The sequence below is a fragment of the Tubulanus polymorphus genome, chromosome 7 (genome assembly GCF_964204645.1).
Source record: "Tubulanus polymorphus chromosome 7, tnTubPoly1.2, whole genome shotgun sequence".
Classification (NCBI taxonomy): domain Eukaryota; kingdom Metazoa; phylum Nemertea; class Palaeonemertea; order Tubulaniformes; family Tubulanidae; genus Tubulanus; species Tubulanus polymorphus.
Window position 1 is genome coordinate 3,539,966 of NC_134031.1, and position 17,365 is coordinate 3,557,330.

The 17,365-nt window shown below is 36.0% G+C and overlaps 5 protein-coding genes, 1 long non-coding RNA gene and 1 pseudogene across 9 annotated transcripts in view; 6 read left to right on the forward strand and 1 right to left on the reverse strand.

Annotated features, from left to right (window-relative positions):
• The first annotated feature begins 51 nt into the window (after positions 1-51).
• Positions 52-1,600, forward strand: LOC141908735 (fucose mutarotase-like). The gene is made up of 6 exons (XM_074798905.1): positions 52-190; positions 402-473; positions 822-892; positions 980-1,081; positions 1,178-1,251; positions 1,458-1,600. The coding sequence occupies exons 1-6, from the start codon at positions 109-111 to the stop codon at positions 1,510-1,512; spliced, it is 456 nt and encodes a 151-aa protein (XP_074655006.1). The 5' UTR covers positions 52-108; the 3' UTR covers positions 1,513-1,600.
• A 3,011-nt stretch (positions 1,601-4,611) lies between these two features.
• LOC141909279 (uncharacterized) lies at positions 4,612-5,206 on the forward strand. Its single transcript, XR_012619682.1, has 3 exons — positions 4,612-4,679; positions 4,776-4,849; positions 5,057-5,206. It is a non-coding gene; the product is annotated as an uncharacterized LOC141909279 (long non-coding RNA).
• Positions 5,207-6,071: 865 nt separating this feature from the next.
• LOC141908505 (fucose mutarotase-like) lies at positions 6,072-6,940 on the forward strand. The gene is given in 6 exon segments (XM_074798590.1): positions 6,072-6,093; positions 6,224-6,294; positions 6,382-6,450; positions 6,453-6,485; positions 6,587-6,660; positions 6,868-6,940. Coding segments are annotated over 6 exon segments (324 nt in total). The 3' UTR covers positions 6,923-6,940.
• Positions 6,941-7,364: 424 nt separating this feature from the next.
• LOC141908507 (fucose mutarotase-like) lies at positions 7,365-8,750 on the forward strand. Its single transcript, XM_074798591.1, has 5 exons — positions 7,365-7,400; positions 7,655-7,664; positions 8,034-8,104; positions 8,397-8,470; positions 8,678-8,750. The coding sequence occupies exons 1-5, from the start codon at positions 7,365-7,367 to the stop codon at positions 8,730-8,732; spliced, it is 246 nt and encodes an 81-aa protein (XP_074654692.1). The 3' UTR covers positions 8,733-8,750.
• Positions 8,751-9,174: 424 nt separating this feature from the next.
• Positions 9,175-10,634, forward strand: LOC141908509 (fucose mutarotase-like). The gene is made up of 6 exons (XM_074798593.1): positions 9,175-9,210; positions 9,465-9,474; positions 9,844-9,914; positions 10,002-10,103; positions 10,200-10,273; positions 10,484-10,634. Exons 1-6 carry the CDS (start codon positions 9,175-9,177, stop codon positions 10,536-10,538), a joined length of 348 nt encoding a protein of 115 aa, XP_074654694.1. The 3' UTR covers positions 10,539-10,634.
• An 803-nt stretch (positions 10,635-11,437) lies between these two features.
• On the forward strand, positions 11,438-12,410 carry LOC141908511 (fucose mutarotase-like; annotated as a pseudogene).
• Positions 12,411-13,087: 677 nt separating this feature from the next.
• The window catches only part of LOC141908073 (high affinity cGMP-specific 3',5'-cyclic phosphodiesterase 9A-like), a 72,597-nt gene continuing 68,319 nt past the window's right edge, over positions 13,088-17,365 (reverse strand). For all 4 annotated transcript variants that reach the window (XM_074797880.1, XM_074797882.1, XM_074797881.1 and 1 more), the window contains one exon: positions 13,088-17,072. In XM_074797880.1, coding sequence (XP_074653981.1) covers positions 16,908-17,072 — 165 coding nt within the window. In that variant the 3' untranslated portion in view covers positions 13,088-16,907. The remainder of the gene's footprint in view (positions 17,073-17,365) is intronic.

The window sequence follows — 17,365 nt, forward strand, 5'->3', positions numbered from 1 at the left end:
TATCAAAACAACGTGAAGTGATGTATGATATAATATTTTAGAAGGTGGAGCATGCAAAGGGTGACTCCGTTGGACTGATAGTACAAGGTTCGCGATCGAGTCGAAAACATGCCTTTGAAAGGAATACCGATGTTATTATCGCCAGAATTGCTATATACATTGGCAAGAATGGGTCACGGTGATGAAATGGGTAAGAATGATAGATTATTATATTGCGTCAGAATAATGACAGCTCGGTCCGAAAAAGGCTCCGGCTTTGAGCAAATGGTGGCAGCACCAGCTAGTTCACGAGAGTTTGTCCCATCTTTGCGGCCTGTAACAGCGGGCACTTACATTTTATAGGACAAATAATTCTAAACATGATTCTTATGCTTGAAATGAAACGTTTTCGAAATATTTAGTTTTAGCAGATGCCCATTTTCCAACGTCAAATGTTTGCAAAGAGGGAGGTGCTGTGGAAATCCGTGCTGATGGTAATTGTTTCTACCTGGGAGTGAGACTATGAATCAAGTTTAAACGGAACGATGACCACACTCAAACGTGGTGAACGGATAATAAGATAAAATCCCACTATTTACAGATTAAAATAATTTAAAAACAAGAATTTATTTATTAAATCTAAAATATTTAAAAGACACGACGTTTCGATCTCACCCTAGAGATCATCGATGATCTCTAGGGTGAGATTGAAACGTCCTGTCTTTTAAATATTTTAGATTTAATAAATAAATTCTTGTTTTTAAATTATTTTAATCTGTAAATAGTGGGATTTTATCTTAAGTTTAAACGGGTTTTGAGTATTTCTTGTTCTTTTCTTATAGGTTTGTGTATCCCTGAACTACTGACTGCGATATTGAAACTATTTCCTCTTGATACTTACGATGAGAATCCGGTAAGTTTATTGGTGTTAATTGCTGCTCATGTTATCGTCGCTTCATAAGTGTTGTCGTTAAATTTGGTTTTAAAATCTTTTCTACAGGTAATTTTGATGGAATTGTGTGGATCAGATAAGGCGAAGGGATTACCAGTGCCGATATGGGACAAATACAAGCAGATAGTGAATGCATCTGAAAATCGAGAGGTAGCCTGTATATTAATCATCTCGATAACTATATTTGTAATTGTAAGATTGTATTGATAAGTCAAAAACATTGGTCTCGTTTTTGTTGATTTTCAGGTCCAAACTCTCTCAATTGATCGTTTTGATTTCTATGATAGGGCTAAGAAATCATTTGCTATTGTCCATACAGGGTGAGTTTTACTGTTTGCTTCTCTTGTTAGTAGTACTGCTAAATGCCTTTTTCTCGTTTATCGAGAGCGATAATGTCTTACTGAGTTTGGGTGCACTAATGTCTTTTGTCACCCTAGGGTTCCTGTGAATTTGAATCTCTCTGTTTAGATTCCGGTTGTTTCGTCCGTTTGTGATTTTTCTTATGGTATTTACTTTTATATTACAGGGAAACAGCGCAATATGGGAACATCATACTGAAGAAAGGTCTCGTCTTGTCTTAGTGGTCTTATTCAAGTCATTTGAGTGGTAATTTGAAGAGAACAAACTTTAGGGCTATGGAATATAATACATGTGAAATTATGTCTGTAAATGTGATTAAAAAGAAATTATTTCTGTAAATAAACAATAAAGAATTGATACTTTAATCGCTATTTTGACATTCCTATTTATCTGTTTGGCATTTTGGTACACCTCTGTTCAGCATCCCACCTCTTTATGAACGATTGCCATCTATTGGAATTTCAATGAACTGACTATTTGTTCATCTTCCTAGTTTCTACAAAACGTTGAAATATCACTCGCCATCTAATGGGTATAATCGGAACTAAAGTATAGTACCAAATATATTAACCAGATGGCATATGTTATTTCTACATATCGAAGACGAGAGACATTGACAAATGAACTTACTACACGTAGTCAGTTCAGCGAAATTCCAATAGATGGCGATCGAATCGGAATTGCGATCAACGGCATACGTAGGATACGCCGTTTTATCTTATATTCAACATCCAGTCCGTACAGAATCAGTATCATTACATCGGATTGGAACCTAGGACACATCTGTTCCGCAAAACCTCTATTTAGCATCCAGCTCACTCCTCAGAGGCAGCATCATCAATATACCGGGTTCGAACCCAGGACATCTGGCAGTTGAGTTCACGATAAACATAATAAAGAATCAAAGCAAATCGCTGCGATGAAAATACTTTTTGATGATTTATTTCTTCAGGCATGTACAAGTACATAATCACATTTCTTTTAAATACATTTCTTTTAACAATTACCATCACGATGCATCACAAGTTAACAGTATTAATATTAATTCACTTCTACCCACATGCACTAGACAGCACCAAACTTTCTAGATAATGATATTTCTATTCATCTATGCATGAAAAAACTTCTGGTGGTATTTTCCCAGGTAAAATGTTCATGACTAGTTAATCTGAATGAATGGCTGGCCCGAATATGAACTGTAGCTTAATGAAACCTTACCCCGAGATACAACACACTTGATTGTAAATTATAGGAATAGATATATCAATTATAATTATTAGGAATCAAGTTTAAACGGGTTTTGAGTATTTCTTGTTCTTTTCTTATATGTTTGTGTATCCCTGAACTACTGACTGCGATATTGAAACTATTTCCTCTTGATACTTACGATGAGAATCCGGTAAGTTTATTGGTGTTAATTGCTGCTCATGTTATCGTCGCCTCATTAGTGTTGTCGTTAAATTTGGTCTTAAAATCTTTTCTACAGGAAATCTTGATGGATTTGTGTGGATCAGTTAAGGCGGAAGGGATTACCAGTGCCGATATGGGACAAATACAAGCAGATAGTGAATTCATCTGAAAATCGAGAGGTAGCCTGTATATTAATCGACTCGATAATTATACTTGTAATTGTAAGATTGTATTGATAAGTCAAAAACATTGGTCTCGTTTTTGTTGATTTTCAGGTCCAAACTCTCTCAATTGATCGTTTTGATTTCTATGATAGGGCTAAGAAATCATTTGCTATTGTCCATACAGGGTGAGTTTTACTGTTTGCTTCTCTTGTTAGTAGTACTGCTAAATGCCTTTTTATGAGTTAATATGGAGCAATAATGTCTTACTGAGTTTGGGGGCACTAATGTCTTATGTCACCCTAGGATTCCTGTGAATTTGAATCTCTCTGTTTAGATTGCGGTTGTTTCGTCCGTTTGTGATTTTTCTTATGGTATTTACTTTTATATTACAGGGAAACAGCGCAATATGGGTACATCATACTGAAGAAAGGTCTCGTCTTGTCTTAGTGGTCTTATTTAAGTCTTTTGAATGGTAATTTGAAGAGAACAAACTTTAGGGCTATAAAATATAATACATGTGAAATTATGTCTGTAAATGTGATTAACAAGAAATTATTTCTGTAAATAAACAATAATGAATTGATACTTAAATCGCTATTTTGACATTCCTATTTATCTGTTTGGCATTTTGGTACACCTCTGTTCAGCATCCCACTTCTTTATGAACGATTGCCATCTATTGGAATTTCAATGAACTGACTATTTATTCATCTTTCTAGTTTCTTCAATCGTTGAAATATCACTCGCCATCTAATGGGTATAATCGGAACTTAAGTATAGTACCACATATATTAACCAGATGGCATATGTTATTTCTACATATCGAAGACGAGAGACATTGACAAATGAACTTACTACACGTAGTCAGTTCAGCGAAATTCCAATAGATGGCGATCGAATCGGAATTGCGATCAACGGCATACGTAGGATACGCCGTTTTATCTTATATTCAACATCCAGTCCGTACAGAATCAGTATCATTACATCGGATTGGAACCTAGGACACATCTGTTCCGCAAAACCTCTATTTAGCATCCAGCTCACTCCTCAGAGGCAGCATCATCAATATACCGGGTTCGAACCCAGGACATCTGGCAGTTGAGTTCACGATAAACATAATAAAGAATCAAAGCAAATCGCTGCGATGAAAATACTTTTTGATGATTTATTTCTTCAGGCATGTACAAGTACATAATCACATTTCTTTTAAATACATTTCTTTTAACAATTACCATCACGATGCATCACAAGTTAACAGTACTAATATTAATTCACTTCTACCCACATGCACTAGACAGCACCAAACTTTCTAGATAATGATATTTCTATTCATCTATGCATGAAAAAACTTCTGGTGGTATTTTCCCAGGTAAAATGTTCATGACTAGTTAATCTGAATGAATGGCTGGCCCGAATATGAACTGTAGCTTAATGAAACCTTACCCCGAGATACAACACACTTGATTGTAAATTATAGGAATAGATATATCAATTATAATTATTAGGAATCAAGTTTAAACGGGTTTTGAGTATTTCTTGTTCTTTTCTTATATGTTTGTGTATCCCTGAACTACTGACTGCGATATTGAAACTATTTCCTCTTGATACTTACGATGAGAATCCGGTAAGTTTATTGGTGTTAATTGCTGCTCATGTTATCGTCGCCTCATTAGTGTTGTCGTTAAATTTGGTCTTAAAATCTTTTCTACAGGAAATTTTGATGGATTTGTGTGGATCAGTTAAGGCGGAAGGGATTACCAGTGCCGATATGGGACAAATACAAGCAGATAGTGAATTCATCTGAAAATCGAGAGGTAGCCTGTATATTAATCGACTCGATAATTATACTTGTAATCGTAAGATTGTATTGATAATTCAAAAACATTGGTTTTGTTTTTGTTGATTTTCAGGTCCAAACTCTCTCAATTGATCGTTTTGATTTCTATGATAGGGCTAAGAAATCATTTGCTATTGTCCATACAGGGTGAGTTTTACTGTTTGCTTCTCTTGTTAGTAGTACTGCTAAATGCCTTTTTATGAGTTAATATGGAGCAATAATGTCTTACTGAGTTTGGGGGCACTAATGTCTTATGTCACCCTAGGATTCCTGTGAATTTGAATCTCTCTGTTTAGATTCCGGTTGTTTCGTCCGTTTGTGATTTTTCTTATGGTATTTGCTTTTATATTACAGGGAAACAGCGCAATAAGGGAACATCATACTGAAGAAAGGTCTCGGCTTGTCTTAGTGGTCTAATTTAAGTCTCTGAATGGTAATTTGAAGAGAACAAACTCTAAGGCTATAAAATATAATACATGTGAAATTATGACTGTAAATGTGATTAACAAGAAATTATTTCTGTAAATAAACAATAATGAATTGATACTTAAATCGCTATTTTGACATTCCTATTTATCTGTTTGGCATTTTGGTACACCTCTGTTCAGCATCCCACTTCTTTATGAACGATTGCCATCTATTGGAATTTCAATGAACTGACTATTTTTGTTCATCTTCCTAGTTTCTTCAAAACGTTGAAATATCACTCGCCATCTTATGGGTATAATCGGAACTAAAGTATAGTACCAAATATATTTACCAGATGGCATATGTTATTTCTACATATCGAAGACGAGAGACATTGACAAATGAACTTACTACACGTAGTCAGTTCAGCGAAATTCCAATAGATGGCGATCGAATCGGAATTGCGATCAACGGCATACGTAGAATACGCCGTTTTATCTTATATTCAACATCCAGTCCGCACAGAATCAGTATAATTACATCGGATTGGAACCTAGGACACATCTGTTCTGCAAAACCTCTATTTAGCATCCAGCTCACTCCTCAGAGGCTGCATCATCAATATACCGGGTTCGAACCCAGGACATCTGGCAGTTGAGTTCACGATAAACATAATAAAGAATCAAAGTAAATCGCTGCGATGAAAATACTTTTTGATGATTTATTTCTTCAGGCATGTACAAGTACATAATCACATTTCTTTTAAATACATTTCTTTTAACAATTACCATCACGATGCATCACAAGTTAACAGTATTAATATTAATTCACTTCTACCCACATGCACTAGACAGCACCAGACAAACTTTCTAGATAATGATACTTTTATTCATCTAAGCATGAAAAAACATCTGGTGGCATTTTCCAAGGTAAGATGTTCATGACTAGTTAATCTGAATAAATGGCTGGCCCGAATATGAACTGTAGCTTAATGAAACCTTACCCCGAGATACAACACACTTGATGGTAAATCATAGGAATAAATATATCAATTATAATTATTAGGAATCAAGTTTAAACGGGTTTTGGGTATTTCTTGTTCTTTTCTTATAGGTTTGTGTATCCCTGAACTACTGACTGCGATATTGAAACTATTTCCTCTTGATACTTACGATGAGAATCCGGTAAGTTTATTGGTGTTAATTGCTGCTCATGTTATCGTCGCCTCATTAGTGTTGTCTTTAAATTTGGTCTTAAAATCTTTTCTACAGGTAATTTTGATGGATTTATGTGGATCAGATAAGGCGAAGGGATTACCAGTGCCGATATGGGAAAAATACAAGCAGATATAGTGAATTGATCTGAAAATCGAGAGGTAGCCTGGTAAATCAATCATCTCGATAACTAACTATATTTGTAATTGTAAGATTGTATTGATAATTCAAAAACATTGGTTTTGTTTTTGTTGATATTCAGGTCCAAACACTCTCAATCGATCGTTTTGATTTCTATGATAGGGCTAAGAAATCATTTGCTATTGTCCATACAGGGTGAGTTTTACTGTTTGCTTCTCTTGTTAGTAGTACTGCTAAATGCCTTTTTATTCGTTAATATGGAGCAATAATGTCTTACTGAGTTTGGGGGCACTAATGTCTTATGTCACCCTAGGATTCCTGTGAATTTGAATCTCTCTGTTTAGATTCCGGTTTTTTCGTCCGTTTGTGATTTTTCTTATGGTATTTACTTTTATATTACAGGGAAACAGCGCAATATGGGAACATCATACTGAAGAAAGGTCTCGTCTTGTCTTAGTGGTCTTATTTAAGTCTTTTGAATGGTAATTTGAAGAGAACAAACTATAGGGCTATTAGATATAATAATACATGTGAAATCATGTCTGTAAATGTGATTAGCGAGAAATTATTTCTGTAAATAGACAATAAAGAATTGATACAATCGCTATTTTGACATTCCTATGTATCTGTTTGCACTTTTGTTACACCTCTGTTCAGCATCCCACTTCTTTATGAACGATTGCCATCTATTGGAATTTCAATGAACTGACTATTTGTTCATCTTCCTAGTTTCTACAAAACGTTGAAATATCACTCGCCATCTTATGGGTATAATCGGAACTAAAGTATAGTACCAAATATATTAACCAGATGGCATATGTTATTTCTACATATCGAAGACGAGAGACATTGACAAAATGAACTTACTTCACGTAGTCAGTTCAGCGAAATTCCAATAGATGGCGATCGAATCGGAATTGCGATCGACGGCATACGTAGGATACGCCGCTTTATCTTATATTCAACATCCAGTCCGCACAGAATCAGTATCATTACATCGGATTGGAACCTAGGACACATCTGTTCCGCAAAACTTCTATTTAGCATCCATCTCACTTCTCAGAGGCAGCATCATCAATATACCGGGTTCGAACCCAGGACATCTGGCAGTTGAGTTCACTATAAACATAATAAAGAATCAAAGCAAATCGCTGCAATGAAAATACTTTTTGATGATTTATTTCTTCAGGCATGTACAAGTACATAATAATCACATGTCTTTTAAATACATTTCTTTTAACAATTACCATCACGATGCATCACAAGTTAACAGTACTAATATTAATTCACTTCTACCCACATGCACTAGACAGCACCAAACTTTCTAGATAATGATATTTCTATTCATCTATTCATGAAAAAACTTCTGGTGGTATTTTCCTAGGTAAAATGTTCATGACTAGTTAATCTGAATGAATGGCTGGCCCGAATATGAACTGTAACTTAATAAAACCTTACCCCGAGATACAACACACTGGATTGTAAATTATAGGAATAAATATATCAATTATAATTATTAGGAATCAAGTTTAAACGGGTTTTGAGTATTTCTTGTTCTTTTCTTATAGGTTTGTGTATCCCTGAACTACTGACTGCGATATTGAAACTATTTCCTCTTGATACTTGCGATGAGAATCCGGTAAGTTTATTGGTGTTAATTGCTGCTCATGTTATCGTCGCCTCATTAGTGTTGTCGTTAAATTTGGTCTTAAAATCTTTTCTACAGGAAATTTTGATGGATTTGTGTGGATCAGTTATGGCGAAGGGATTACCAGTGCCGATATGGGAAAAATACAAGCAGATATAGTGAATTGATCTGAAAATCGAGAGGTAGCCTGGTAAATCAATCATCTCGATAACTAACTATATTTGTAATTGTAAGATTGTATTGATAATTCAAAAACATTGGTTTTGTTTTTGTTGATATTCAGGTCCAAACACTCTCAATCGATCGTTTTGATTTCTATGATAGGGCTAAGAAATCATTTGCTATTGTCCATACAGGGTGAGTTTTACTGTTTGCTTCTCTTGTTAGTAGTACTGCTAAATGCCTTTTTATTCGTTAATATGGAGCAATAATGTCTTACTGAGTTTGGGGGCACTAATGTCTTATGTCACCCTAGGATTCCTGTGAATTTGAATCTCTCTGTTTAGATTCCGGTTTTTTCGTCCGTTTGTGATTTTTCTTATGGTATTTACTTTTATATTACAGGGAAACAGCGCAATATGGGAACATCATACTGAAGAAAGGTCTCGTCTTGTCTTAGTGGTCTTATTTAAGTCTTTTGAATGGTAATTTGAAGAGAACAAACTATAGGGCTATTAGATATAATAATACATGTGAAATCATGTCTGTAAATGTGATTAGCGAGAAATTATTTCTGTAAATAGACAATAAAGAATTGATACAATCGCTATTTTGACATTCCTATGTATCTGTTTGCACTTTTGTTACACCTCTGTTCAGCATCCCACTTCTTTATGAACGATTGCCATCTATTGGAATTTCAATGAACTGACTATTTGTTCATCTTCCTAGTTTCTACAAAACGTTGAAATATCACTCGCCATCTTATGGGTATAATCGGAACTAAAGTATAGTACCAAATATATTAACCAGATGGCATATGTTATTTCTACATATCGAAGACGAGAGACATTGACAAAATGAACTTACTTCACGTAGTCAGTTCAGCGAAATTCCAATAGATGGCGATCGAATCGGAATTGCGATCGACGGCATACGTAGGATACGCCGCTTTATCTTATATTCAACATCCAGTCCGCACAGAATCAGTATCATTACATCGGATTGGAACCTAGGACACATCTGTTCCGCAAAACTTCTATTTAGCATCCATCTCACTTCTCAGAGGCAGCATCATCAATATACCGGGTTCGAACCCAGGACATCTGGCAGTTGAGTTCACTATAAACATAATAAAGAATCAAAGCAAATCGCTGCAATGAAAATACTTTTTGATGATTTATTTCTTCAGGCATGTACAAGTACATAATAATCACATGTCTTTTAAATACATTTCTTTTAACAATTACCATCACGATGCATCACAAGTTAACAGTACTAATATTAATTCACTTCTACCCACATGCACTAGACAGCACCAAACTTTCTAGATAATGATATTTCTATTCATCTATTCATGAAAAAACTTCTGGTGGTATTTTCCTAGGTAAAATGTTCATGACTAGTTAATCTGAATGAATGGCTGGCCCGAATATGAACTGTAACTTAATAAAACCTTACCCCGAGATACAACACACTGGATTGTAAATTATAGGAATAAATATATCAATTATAATTATTAGGAATCAAGTTTAAACGGGTTTTGAGTATTTCTTGTTCTTTTCTTATAGGTTTGTGTATCCCTGAACTACTGACTGCGATATTGAAACTATTTCCTCTTGATACTTGCGATGAGAATCCGGTAAGTTTATTGGTGTTAATTGCTGCTCATGTTATCGTCGCCTCATTAGTGTTGTCGTTAAATTTGGTCTTAAAATCTTTTCTACAGGAAATTTTGATGGATTTGTGTGGATCAGTTATGGCGAAGGGATTACCAGTGCCGATATGGGACAAATACAAGCAGATAGTGAATTCATCTGAAAATCGAGAGGTAGCCTGTATATTAATCATCTCGATAATTATACTTGTAATCGTAAGATTGTATTGATAATTCAAAAACATTGGTCTCGTTTTTGTTGATTTTCAGGTCCAAACTCTCTCAATCGATCGTTTTGATTTCTATGATAGGGCTAAGAAATCATTTGCTATTGTCCATACAGGGTGAGTTTTACTGTTTGCTTCTCTTGTTAGTAGTACTGCTAAATGCCTTTTTATGAGTTAATATGGAGCAATAATGTCTTACTGAGTTTATTGGGTGCACTAATGTCTTATGTCACCCTAGGATTCCTGTGAATTTGAATCTCTCTGTTTAGATTCCGGTTGTTTCGTCCGTTTGTGATTTTTCTTATGGTATTTACTTTTATATTACAGGGAAACAGCGCAATATGGGAACATCATACTGAAGAAAGGTCTCGTCTTGTCTTAGTGGTCTTATTTAAGTCTTTTGAATGGTAATTTGAAGAGAACAAACTCTAAGGCTATAAAATATAATACATGTGAAATTATGACTGTAAATGTGATTAACAAGAAATTATTTCTGTAAATAAACAATAATGAATTGATACTTAAATCGCTATTTTGACATTCCTATTTATCTGTTTGGCATTTTGGTACACCTCTGTTCAGCATCCCACTTCTTTATGAACGATTGCCATCTATTGGAATTTCAATGAACTGACTATTTTTGTTCATCTTCCTAGTTTCTTCAAAACGTTGAAATATCACTCGCCATCTTATGGGTATAATCGGAACTAAAGTATAGTACCAAATATATTTACCAGATGGCATATGTTATTTCTACATATCGAAGACGAGAGACATTGACAAATGAACTTACTACACGTAGTCAGTTCAGCGAAATTCCAATAGATGGCGATCGAATCGGAATTGCGATCAACGGCATACGTAGAATACGCCGTTTTATCTTATATTCAACATCCAGTCCGCACAGAATCAGTATAATTACATCGGATTGGAACCTAGGACACATCTGTTCTGCAAAACCTCTATTTAGCATCCAGCTCACTCCTCAGAGGCTGCATCATCAATATACTGGGTTCGAACCCAGGACACCTGGCAGTTGAGTTCACAATAAATATAATAAAGAATCAAAGCAAATCGCTGCAATGAAAATACTTTTTGATGATTTTTTTTCTTCAGGCATGTACAAGTACATAATAATCACATTTCTTTTAAATACATTTCTTTTAACAATTACCATCACGATGCATCATAAGTTAACAGTATTAATATTAATTCACTTCTATCCACATGCACTAGACAACACCAGACAAACTTTCTAGATAATGATACTTTTATTCATCTATGCATGAAAAAACATCTGGTGGCATTTTCCCAGGTAAGATGTTCATGACTAGTTAATCTGAATAAATGGCTGGCCCGAATATGAACTGTAGCTTAATGAAACCTTACCCCAAGATACAACACACTTGATGGTAAATCATAGGAATAAATATATCAATTATAATTATTAGGAATCAAGTTTAAACGGGTTTTGGGTATTTCTTGTTCTTTTCTTATAGGTTTGTGTATCCCTGAACTACTGACTGCGATATTGAAACTATTTCCTCTTGATACTTACGATGAGAACCCGGTAAGTTTATTGCTGTTAATTGCTGCTCATGTTATCGTCGCCTCATTAGTGTTGTCGTTAAATTTGGTCTTAAAATCTTTTCTACAGGTAATTTTGATGGAATTGTGTGGATCAGATAAGGCGAAGGGATTACCAGTGCCGATGGGACAAATACAAGCAGATATAGTGAATTAATCTGAAAATCGAGAGGTAGCCTGGTAAATCAATCATGTCGATAACTAACTATATTTGTAATTGTAAGATTGTATTGATAATTCAAAAACATTGCTTTTGTTTTTGTTGATTTTCAGGTCCAAACTCTCTCAATCGATCGTTTTGATTTCTATGATAGGGCTAAGAAATCATTTGCTATTGTCCATACAGGGTGAGTTTTACTGTTTGCTTCTCTTGTTAGTAGTACTGCTAAATGCCTTTTTATTCGTTAATATGGAGCAATAATGTCTTACTGAGTTTATTGGGTGCACTAATGTCTTATGTCACCCTCGGATTCCTGTGAATTTGAATCTCTCTGTTTAGATTCCGGTTGTTTCGTTCGTTTGTGATTTTTCTTATGGTATTTACTTTTATATTACAGGGAAACAGCGCAATATGGGAACATCATACTGAAGAAAGGTCTCGTCTTGTCTTAGTGGTCTTATTTAAGTCTTTTGAATGGTAATTTGAAGAGAACAAACTCTAGGGCTATAAAATATAATACATGTGAAATTATGTCTGTAAATGTGATTAACAAGAAATCATTTCTGTAAATAAACAATAAAGAATTGATACTTAAATCGCTATTTTCACATTCCTATTTATCTGTTTGGCATTTTGGTTCACCTCTGTTCAGCATCCCACCTCTGTATGAACGATTGCCATCTATTGGAATTTCAATGAACTGACTATTTGTTCATCTTCCTAGTTTCTTCAAAACGTTGAAATATCTCTCGCCATCTAATGGGTATAATCGGAACTAAAGTATAGTTAGTACCAAATATATTAACCAGATGGCATATGTTATTTCTACATATCGAAGACGAGAGACATTGACAAATGAACTTACTACACGTAGTCAGTTCAGCGAAATTCCAATAGATGGCGATCGAATCGGTATTGCGATCAAAGGCATACGTAGGATACGCCGTTTTATCTTATATTCAACATCCAGTCCGTACAGAATCAGTATCATTACATCGGATTGGAACCTAGGACACATCTGTTCTGCAAAACCTCTATTTAGCATCCAGCTCACTCCTTAGAAGCAGCATCAATATACTGGGTTCGAACCCAGGACACCTGGCAGTTGAGTTCATGATAAACATAATAAAGAATCAAAGCAAATCGCTGCAATGAAAATACTTTTTGATGATTTATTTCTTCAGGCATGTACAAGTACATAATAATCACATTTCTTTTAAATACATTTCTTTTAACAATAACCATCACGATGCATCACAAGTTAACAGTATTAATATTAATTCACTTCTACCCACATGCACTAGACAGCACCAGACAAACTTTCTAGATAATGATATTTCTATTCATCTATGCATGAAAAAACTTCTGGTGGTATTTTCCCATGTAAAATGTTCATGACTAGTTAATCTGAATGAATGGCTGGCCCGAATATGAACTGTAACTTAATAAAACCTTACCCCGAGATACAACACACTGGATTGTAAATTATAGGAATAAATGTATCTCGTCATTATACAGGTATCAATTTGCAGCGAGTAGCCACTCCCTTCTGACATTCACCATTGTTGTGTGAAGCCTTGATGATAAGAACGGTGATTAGATAGAGCTTCGCACATCTTATGGGGTGGTTACGGCTCAAGATTGATGGTCGCATTTCATGACATTTTCAGTTTTTGCAACAGGGTTCAATTGGCAGAGAATTGCCATAGTTTTCATTTAGATTTTGACTGAAGAAATGAGAAGCAAACTGTGGATGTTTAACATAACCTACGGGTGGATTGGATCCTGCACGTTATAACATCTTAGCAGCTGCTGTTGTTTTCTCAATGTGACATTCTACGGCATCCAGTAAGTCATTGAAACGAAATCAGGCAGATGGACTGAGAATACGAGTTATAAGACCTCGGTCTTCGCGTGAACTTTCAGTCTCTGCTCTAATTAAAATATTCAGCCTGGACAAACGCAACTCGACCGTCGAGAGAATAAACACAATTTCAATTTACTGCAGCAGCGTTTGAGTTAATAAACCGGACAATATTGACAAATTGCATCCACAATGTTTACAATATGTGTAGTAGTGAACTCTCAGACGACAAGAGTTTAATGATTACTAGTCAAGATACATTTCTACCCATTTCCCCAACTGAAAATAGCCACAGTTTCACTATAAAACAGGCTCCCGGATCGGACCTGCCCATCTTCTGTAATCTACTAACATTATAAGACATACATCTTATCCAAGTATCCCTCCTATTTTTTTTCGACTGGTTTTGAAAATTGGTATAAAATATAAATCCTCGTTTTTCCTGTATACATGTATATACATAAGAGCGAATTTACACAATGATCTTCAGTTTGTACAATAACATTATTTACAACTTCATCAATTACATACATATGATATATATATATATATTACATTATATCCAAGCTCCGCGACGGAATACAAAACATCAACCTTGCACAATTTACCCACGAGTTCAATGCAGTCTTTCATTCTGCGATCAATCATTGATTTATCGATTTTTTTAACCTCAAGCGATCATTAGATTTTCCACTGGGGGGTCTTGTAACGTATCCCGGTTAGTGAATTCATTGAGGAATGGCTCTCTCTCTCTCTCTCTCTCTCTCTGCATCTTGTAAGTCATTTTAACGAGGAAGGCAGATTGAGGTGATTGAGATTTTGCCGAATGAGAAAATGAAATGGAGGGGGGGGGGGGGGTGGCTTCAAGTGCCCTTCAAAACATATTGTCAAAAATACGTCATATTTGGATCAAGAATACGTAGAATACAATCGATCAATCAAATTATCTTTTTTTAACCCAAAACAGTCCGGATTTAAGCCGATTTTCCTGAATTTACTTTTGATCTAAAATATCACGATTAGTGCATCTCTTGGGGTGTGTACAAGATGATGATAAATGGTGAATCATCATATTTCAGCTCGGTTGAAACGAGGGATAAAAACTAGACAATCAATAGAAACCCTGAAGGTGTAATCATAACTAACCAGATATTGAGGTACGTGTATATCGACGACAAATACTCGTCGTCGAGTCGATGCTTCCCGGCTAAATGTACTCATTGAGTTACGCCGTAATTACTATTCAATATTTACGGGTATTAAAAGCGATGTACAAGCAACATGTATGATGCAGCTGAGGCAAAGATGGAAGATTTTAGTTTTTGATTATTCAGCAAAATGAAGAATAGATATTCTTTCGTCGCACCCGCATGATTCGCATTATTTTGGAGACAGCAAATGAATCCAGTTTATGAGAAGTTCGGATTAAACATCGTACTTGATAAACGTTTATGATTAGATAAGATCATAATCCGAATCTAAACAGGTTTGAATGGGTAAAACAGGTATTCATTAAATTAATGATGAAGCCATCATCTGAAGAACTCAGAGATAACCGTTCAACTCGGAGATGACCATTTAACTCAAGAGATAACCGTTCAACTAAGAGATAACAGTTCAACTCAGAGATAACTTTTCAACTCAGAGATAACTGTTCAACTCGGAGATATCCGTTTAACTCAAGAGATAACAGTTCAACTAAGAGAAAACAGTTCAATTCAGAGATAACTAATCACCTCAGAGATAACAGGTCAACTCAGAGATAACTGTTCAACTCAGAGATAACCGTTCACTCGGAGATCACTATTCAACTTGGATGTAATTGTTTTTAATGCAAGAGATAACAGTTCGTTCAAGGTCCATACAATTTTTGACTCGAGCAGTCTACTGTAGTGCAGAATGGTAGTGGCTCAATGTTCTAGGCATTGCTACCACCTGCCCTTCCTCACTTTACAGAATTTGCCTGTTCTAAGGACCATTGTTCCCGAAACGGGTACATGATCACATCATCGGCTTTCTAGTCTTGGCTTTTGCCCAGCTTCTGTCATTTCGGGCCCAGAGATATATAATCTCATCAAAGAATAAATGTGGTCCCTATCCACTGAATATGAATTCGTTATCTATTACCCTGGTTTCCGCCAATCACTCATTAACAGTTTTTTTTTATACATAAACACATATACATATATATATACACACACACGCACATCCGCGCCACCTATAGTTAATAAACAGTTCAACTCGCGACTTTAAAACCGGCCAGAAACGAATGCACTTAAATATCGCAAGTTGTACAACAGATCGCACCAGATCATGTATACGAACACAACCCGCGAAGAAAGAGGGAACCCATACTTACGCTAGTCCGTTCAGTGGTTCCCTCAAGATTATTTACTTTTTTCTCCAGTGCAAAGATGCTACTGATATGGAGAGTTGCTTCGACGAGGCATAAAAAGTGCAGTTGATCCGAATGGTTTCGGTCATCTGTCTTTCATGGTTTGTCGGTTTGAATGAAGGTCGTCGTACGTAGCTTCTCGGCGGTCGACGGTGATTCTCCTACCACGGAATATATCTTGAATAAACCCCCCCCTGAGCGGAGCTCAGTTCTTTGAGGAATAAAAAACGCCACAAATTTCATTACCAATCGCGTTTTGTCGCCGATTCTGTCTTCTGAAAATAGGTCGAGATCAGTTGCCCCGCTGATGAAGGAAACGAATTGAACCGGAGCGAGACACACACCCGTCGTACACACTCGCGGTGCACACTCGCGGCGCACACTCGCGGCGAACACTTACGAAGTATACTGTAACTCGATTCACAGAAGAATCGGCGATTCAGACGTGGATCGAGGGAGTTGCACGAGGCACACGCAATCGCCTAGAAATAAAGAGCCCTTGAAAAATGTCAACTGGTTAGGCCTCGGAAGACCTCACCCATTCTGGGTTCATTCCCTAAAGCCCTTTTAGCCCATCTTACTCTTTATGACATTACATCTGACTCCACCCCTGTCTACTGGTCGGGCCACGTATGACGTACCCCTCGTCTCCGTAAATCCGCCCTAGTTGTTTTCGTTTATCTCATATATAGTTTTATTTATGCTGCCGGATATAATAAACTCCGCGAAGTTAAACAAGTATTCGCTACGACACTTTGCCATTAGGCGGCGGTAATGTTAATCCGTTTTTACCATCGCGGGGCGACTCGGCTTTGTTGTCGGCCAATTTACGAGTTCGTTCCTCCTCAACGGCCTGCTGCATATCGGTGTAATAGTCCAACGCCTTCCGCACAGGGTCGATAATGTCCGGCTGCGGATGTAAATCATAGAAGAAAGAAAATATAAGTCATCACCAAAAAACAACAACGACAACATCGCACTTAACGACTTCTAGTTCTGAGACTAGATGTAACCTACTTAATTATGGATTGGTTTGATAGTCAGATTTAGGTTTTAGAGTAAAAATTGGTTCATTTCAATGATTTTAACTCATTCAAAGTTAATCAACTCAATTCAATGTGGAGGTTTTATGTAGGCATCATATAATTTAAACAGTTTTCCTAATGATGATCCCACAGTTGATACCTTTTGTAATATCTTAAG

Coding starts and splice junctions, on each gene's coding strand:
- LOC141908735 (XM_074798905.1), top strand. CDS start 109: ATGCCTTTGAAAGGAATACCGATGTTATTATCGCCAGAATTGCTATAT. Junction 191..401: donor GGGTCACGGTGATGAAATGG/GTAAGAATGATA, acceptor CGAAATATTTAG/TTTTAGCAGATGCCCATTTT. Junction 474..821: donor TGTGGAAATCCGTGCTGATG/GTAATTGTTTCT, acceptor CTTTTCTTATAG/GTTTGTGTATCCCTGAACTA.
- LOC141908507 (XM_074798591.1), top strand. CDS start 7,365: ATGGCGATCGAATCGGAATTGCGATCGACGGCATAC. Junction 8,105..8,396: donor ATACTTGCGATGAGAATCCG/GTAAGTTTATTG, acceptor GTTGATATTCAG/GTCCAAACACTCTCAATCGA. Junction 8,471..8,677: donor TTTGCTATTGTCCATACAGG/GTGAGTTTTACT, acceptor TTTATATTACAG/GGAAACAGCGCAATATGGGA.
- LOC141908509 (XM_074798593.1), top strand. CDS start 9,175: ATGGCGATCGAATCGGAATTGCGATCGACGGCATAC. Junction 9,915..10,001: donor ATACTTGCGATGAGAATCCG/GTAAGTTTATTG, acceptor TCTTTTCTACAG/GAAATTTTGATGGATTTGTG. Junction 10,104..10,199: donor ATTCATCTGAAAATCGAGAG/GTAGCCTGTATA, acceptor GTTGATTTTCAG/GTCCAAACTCTCTCAATCGA.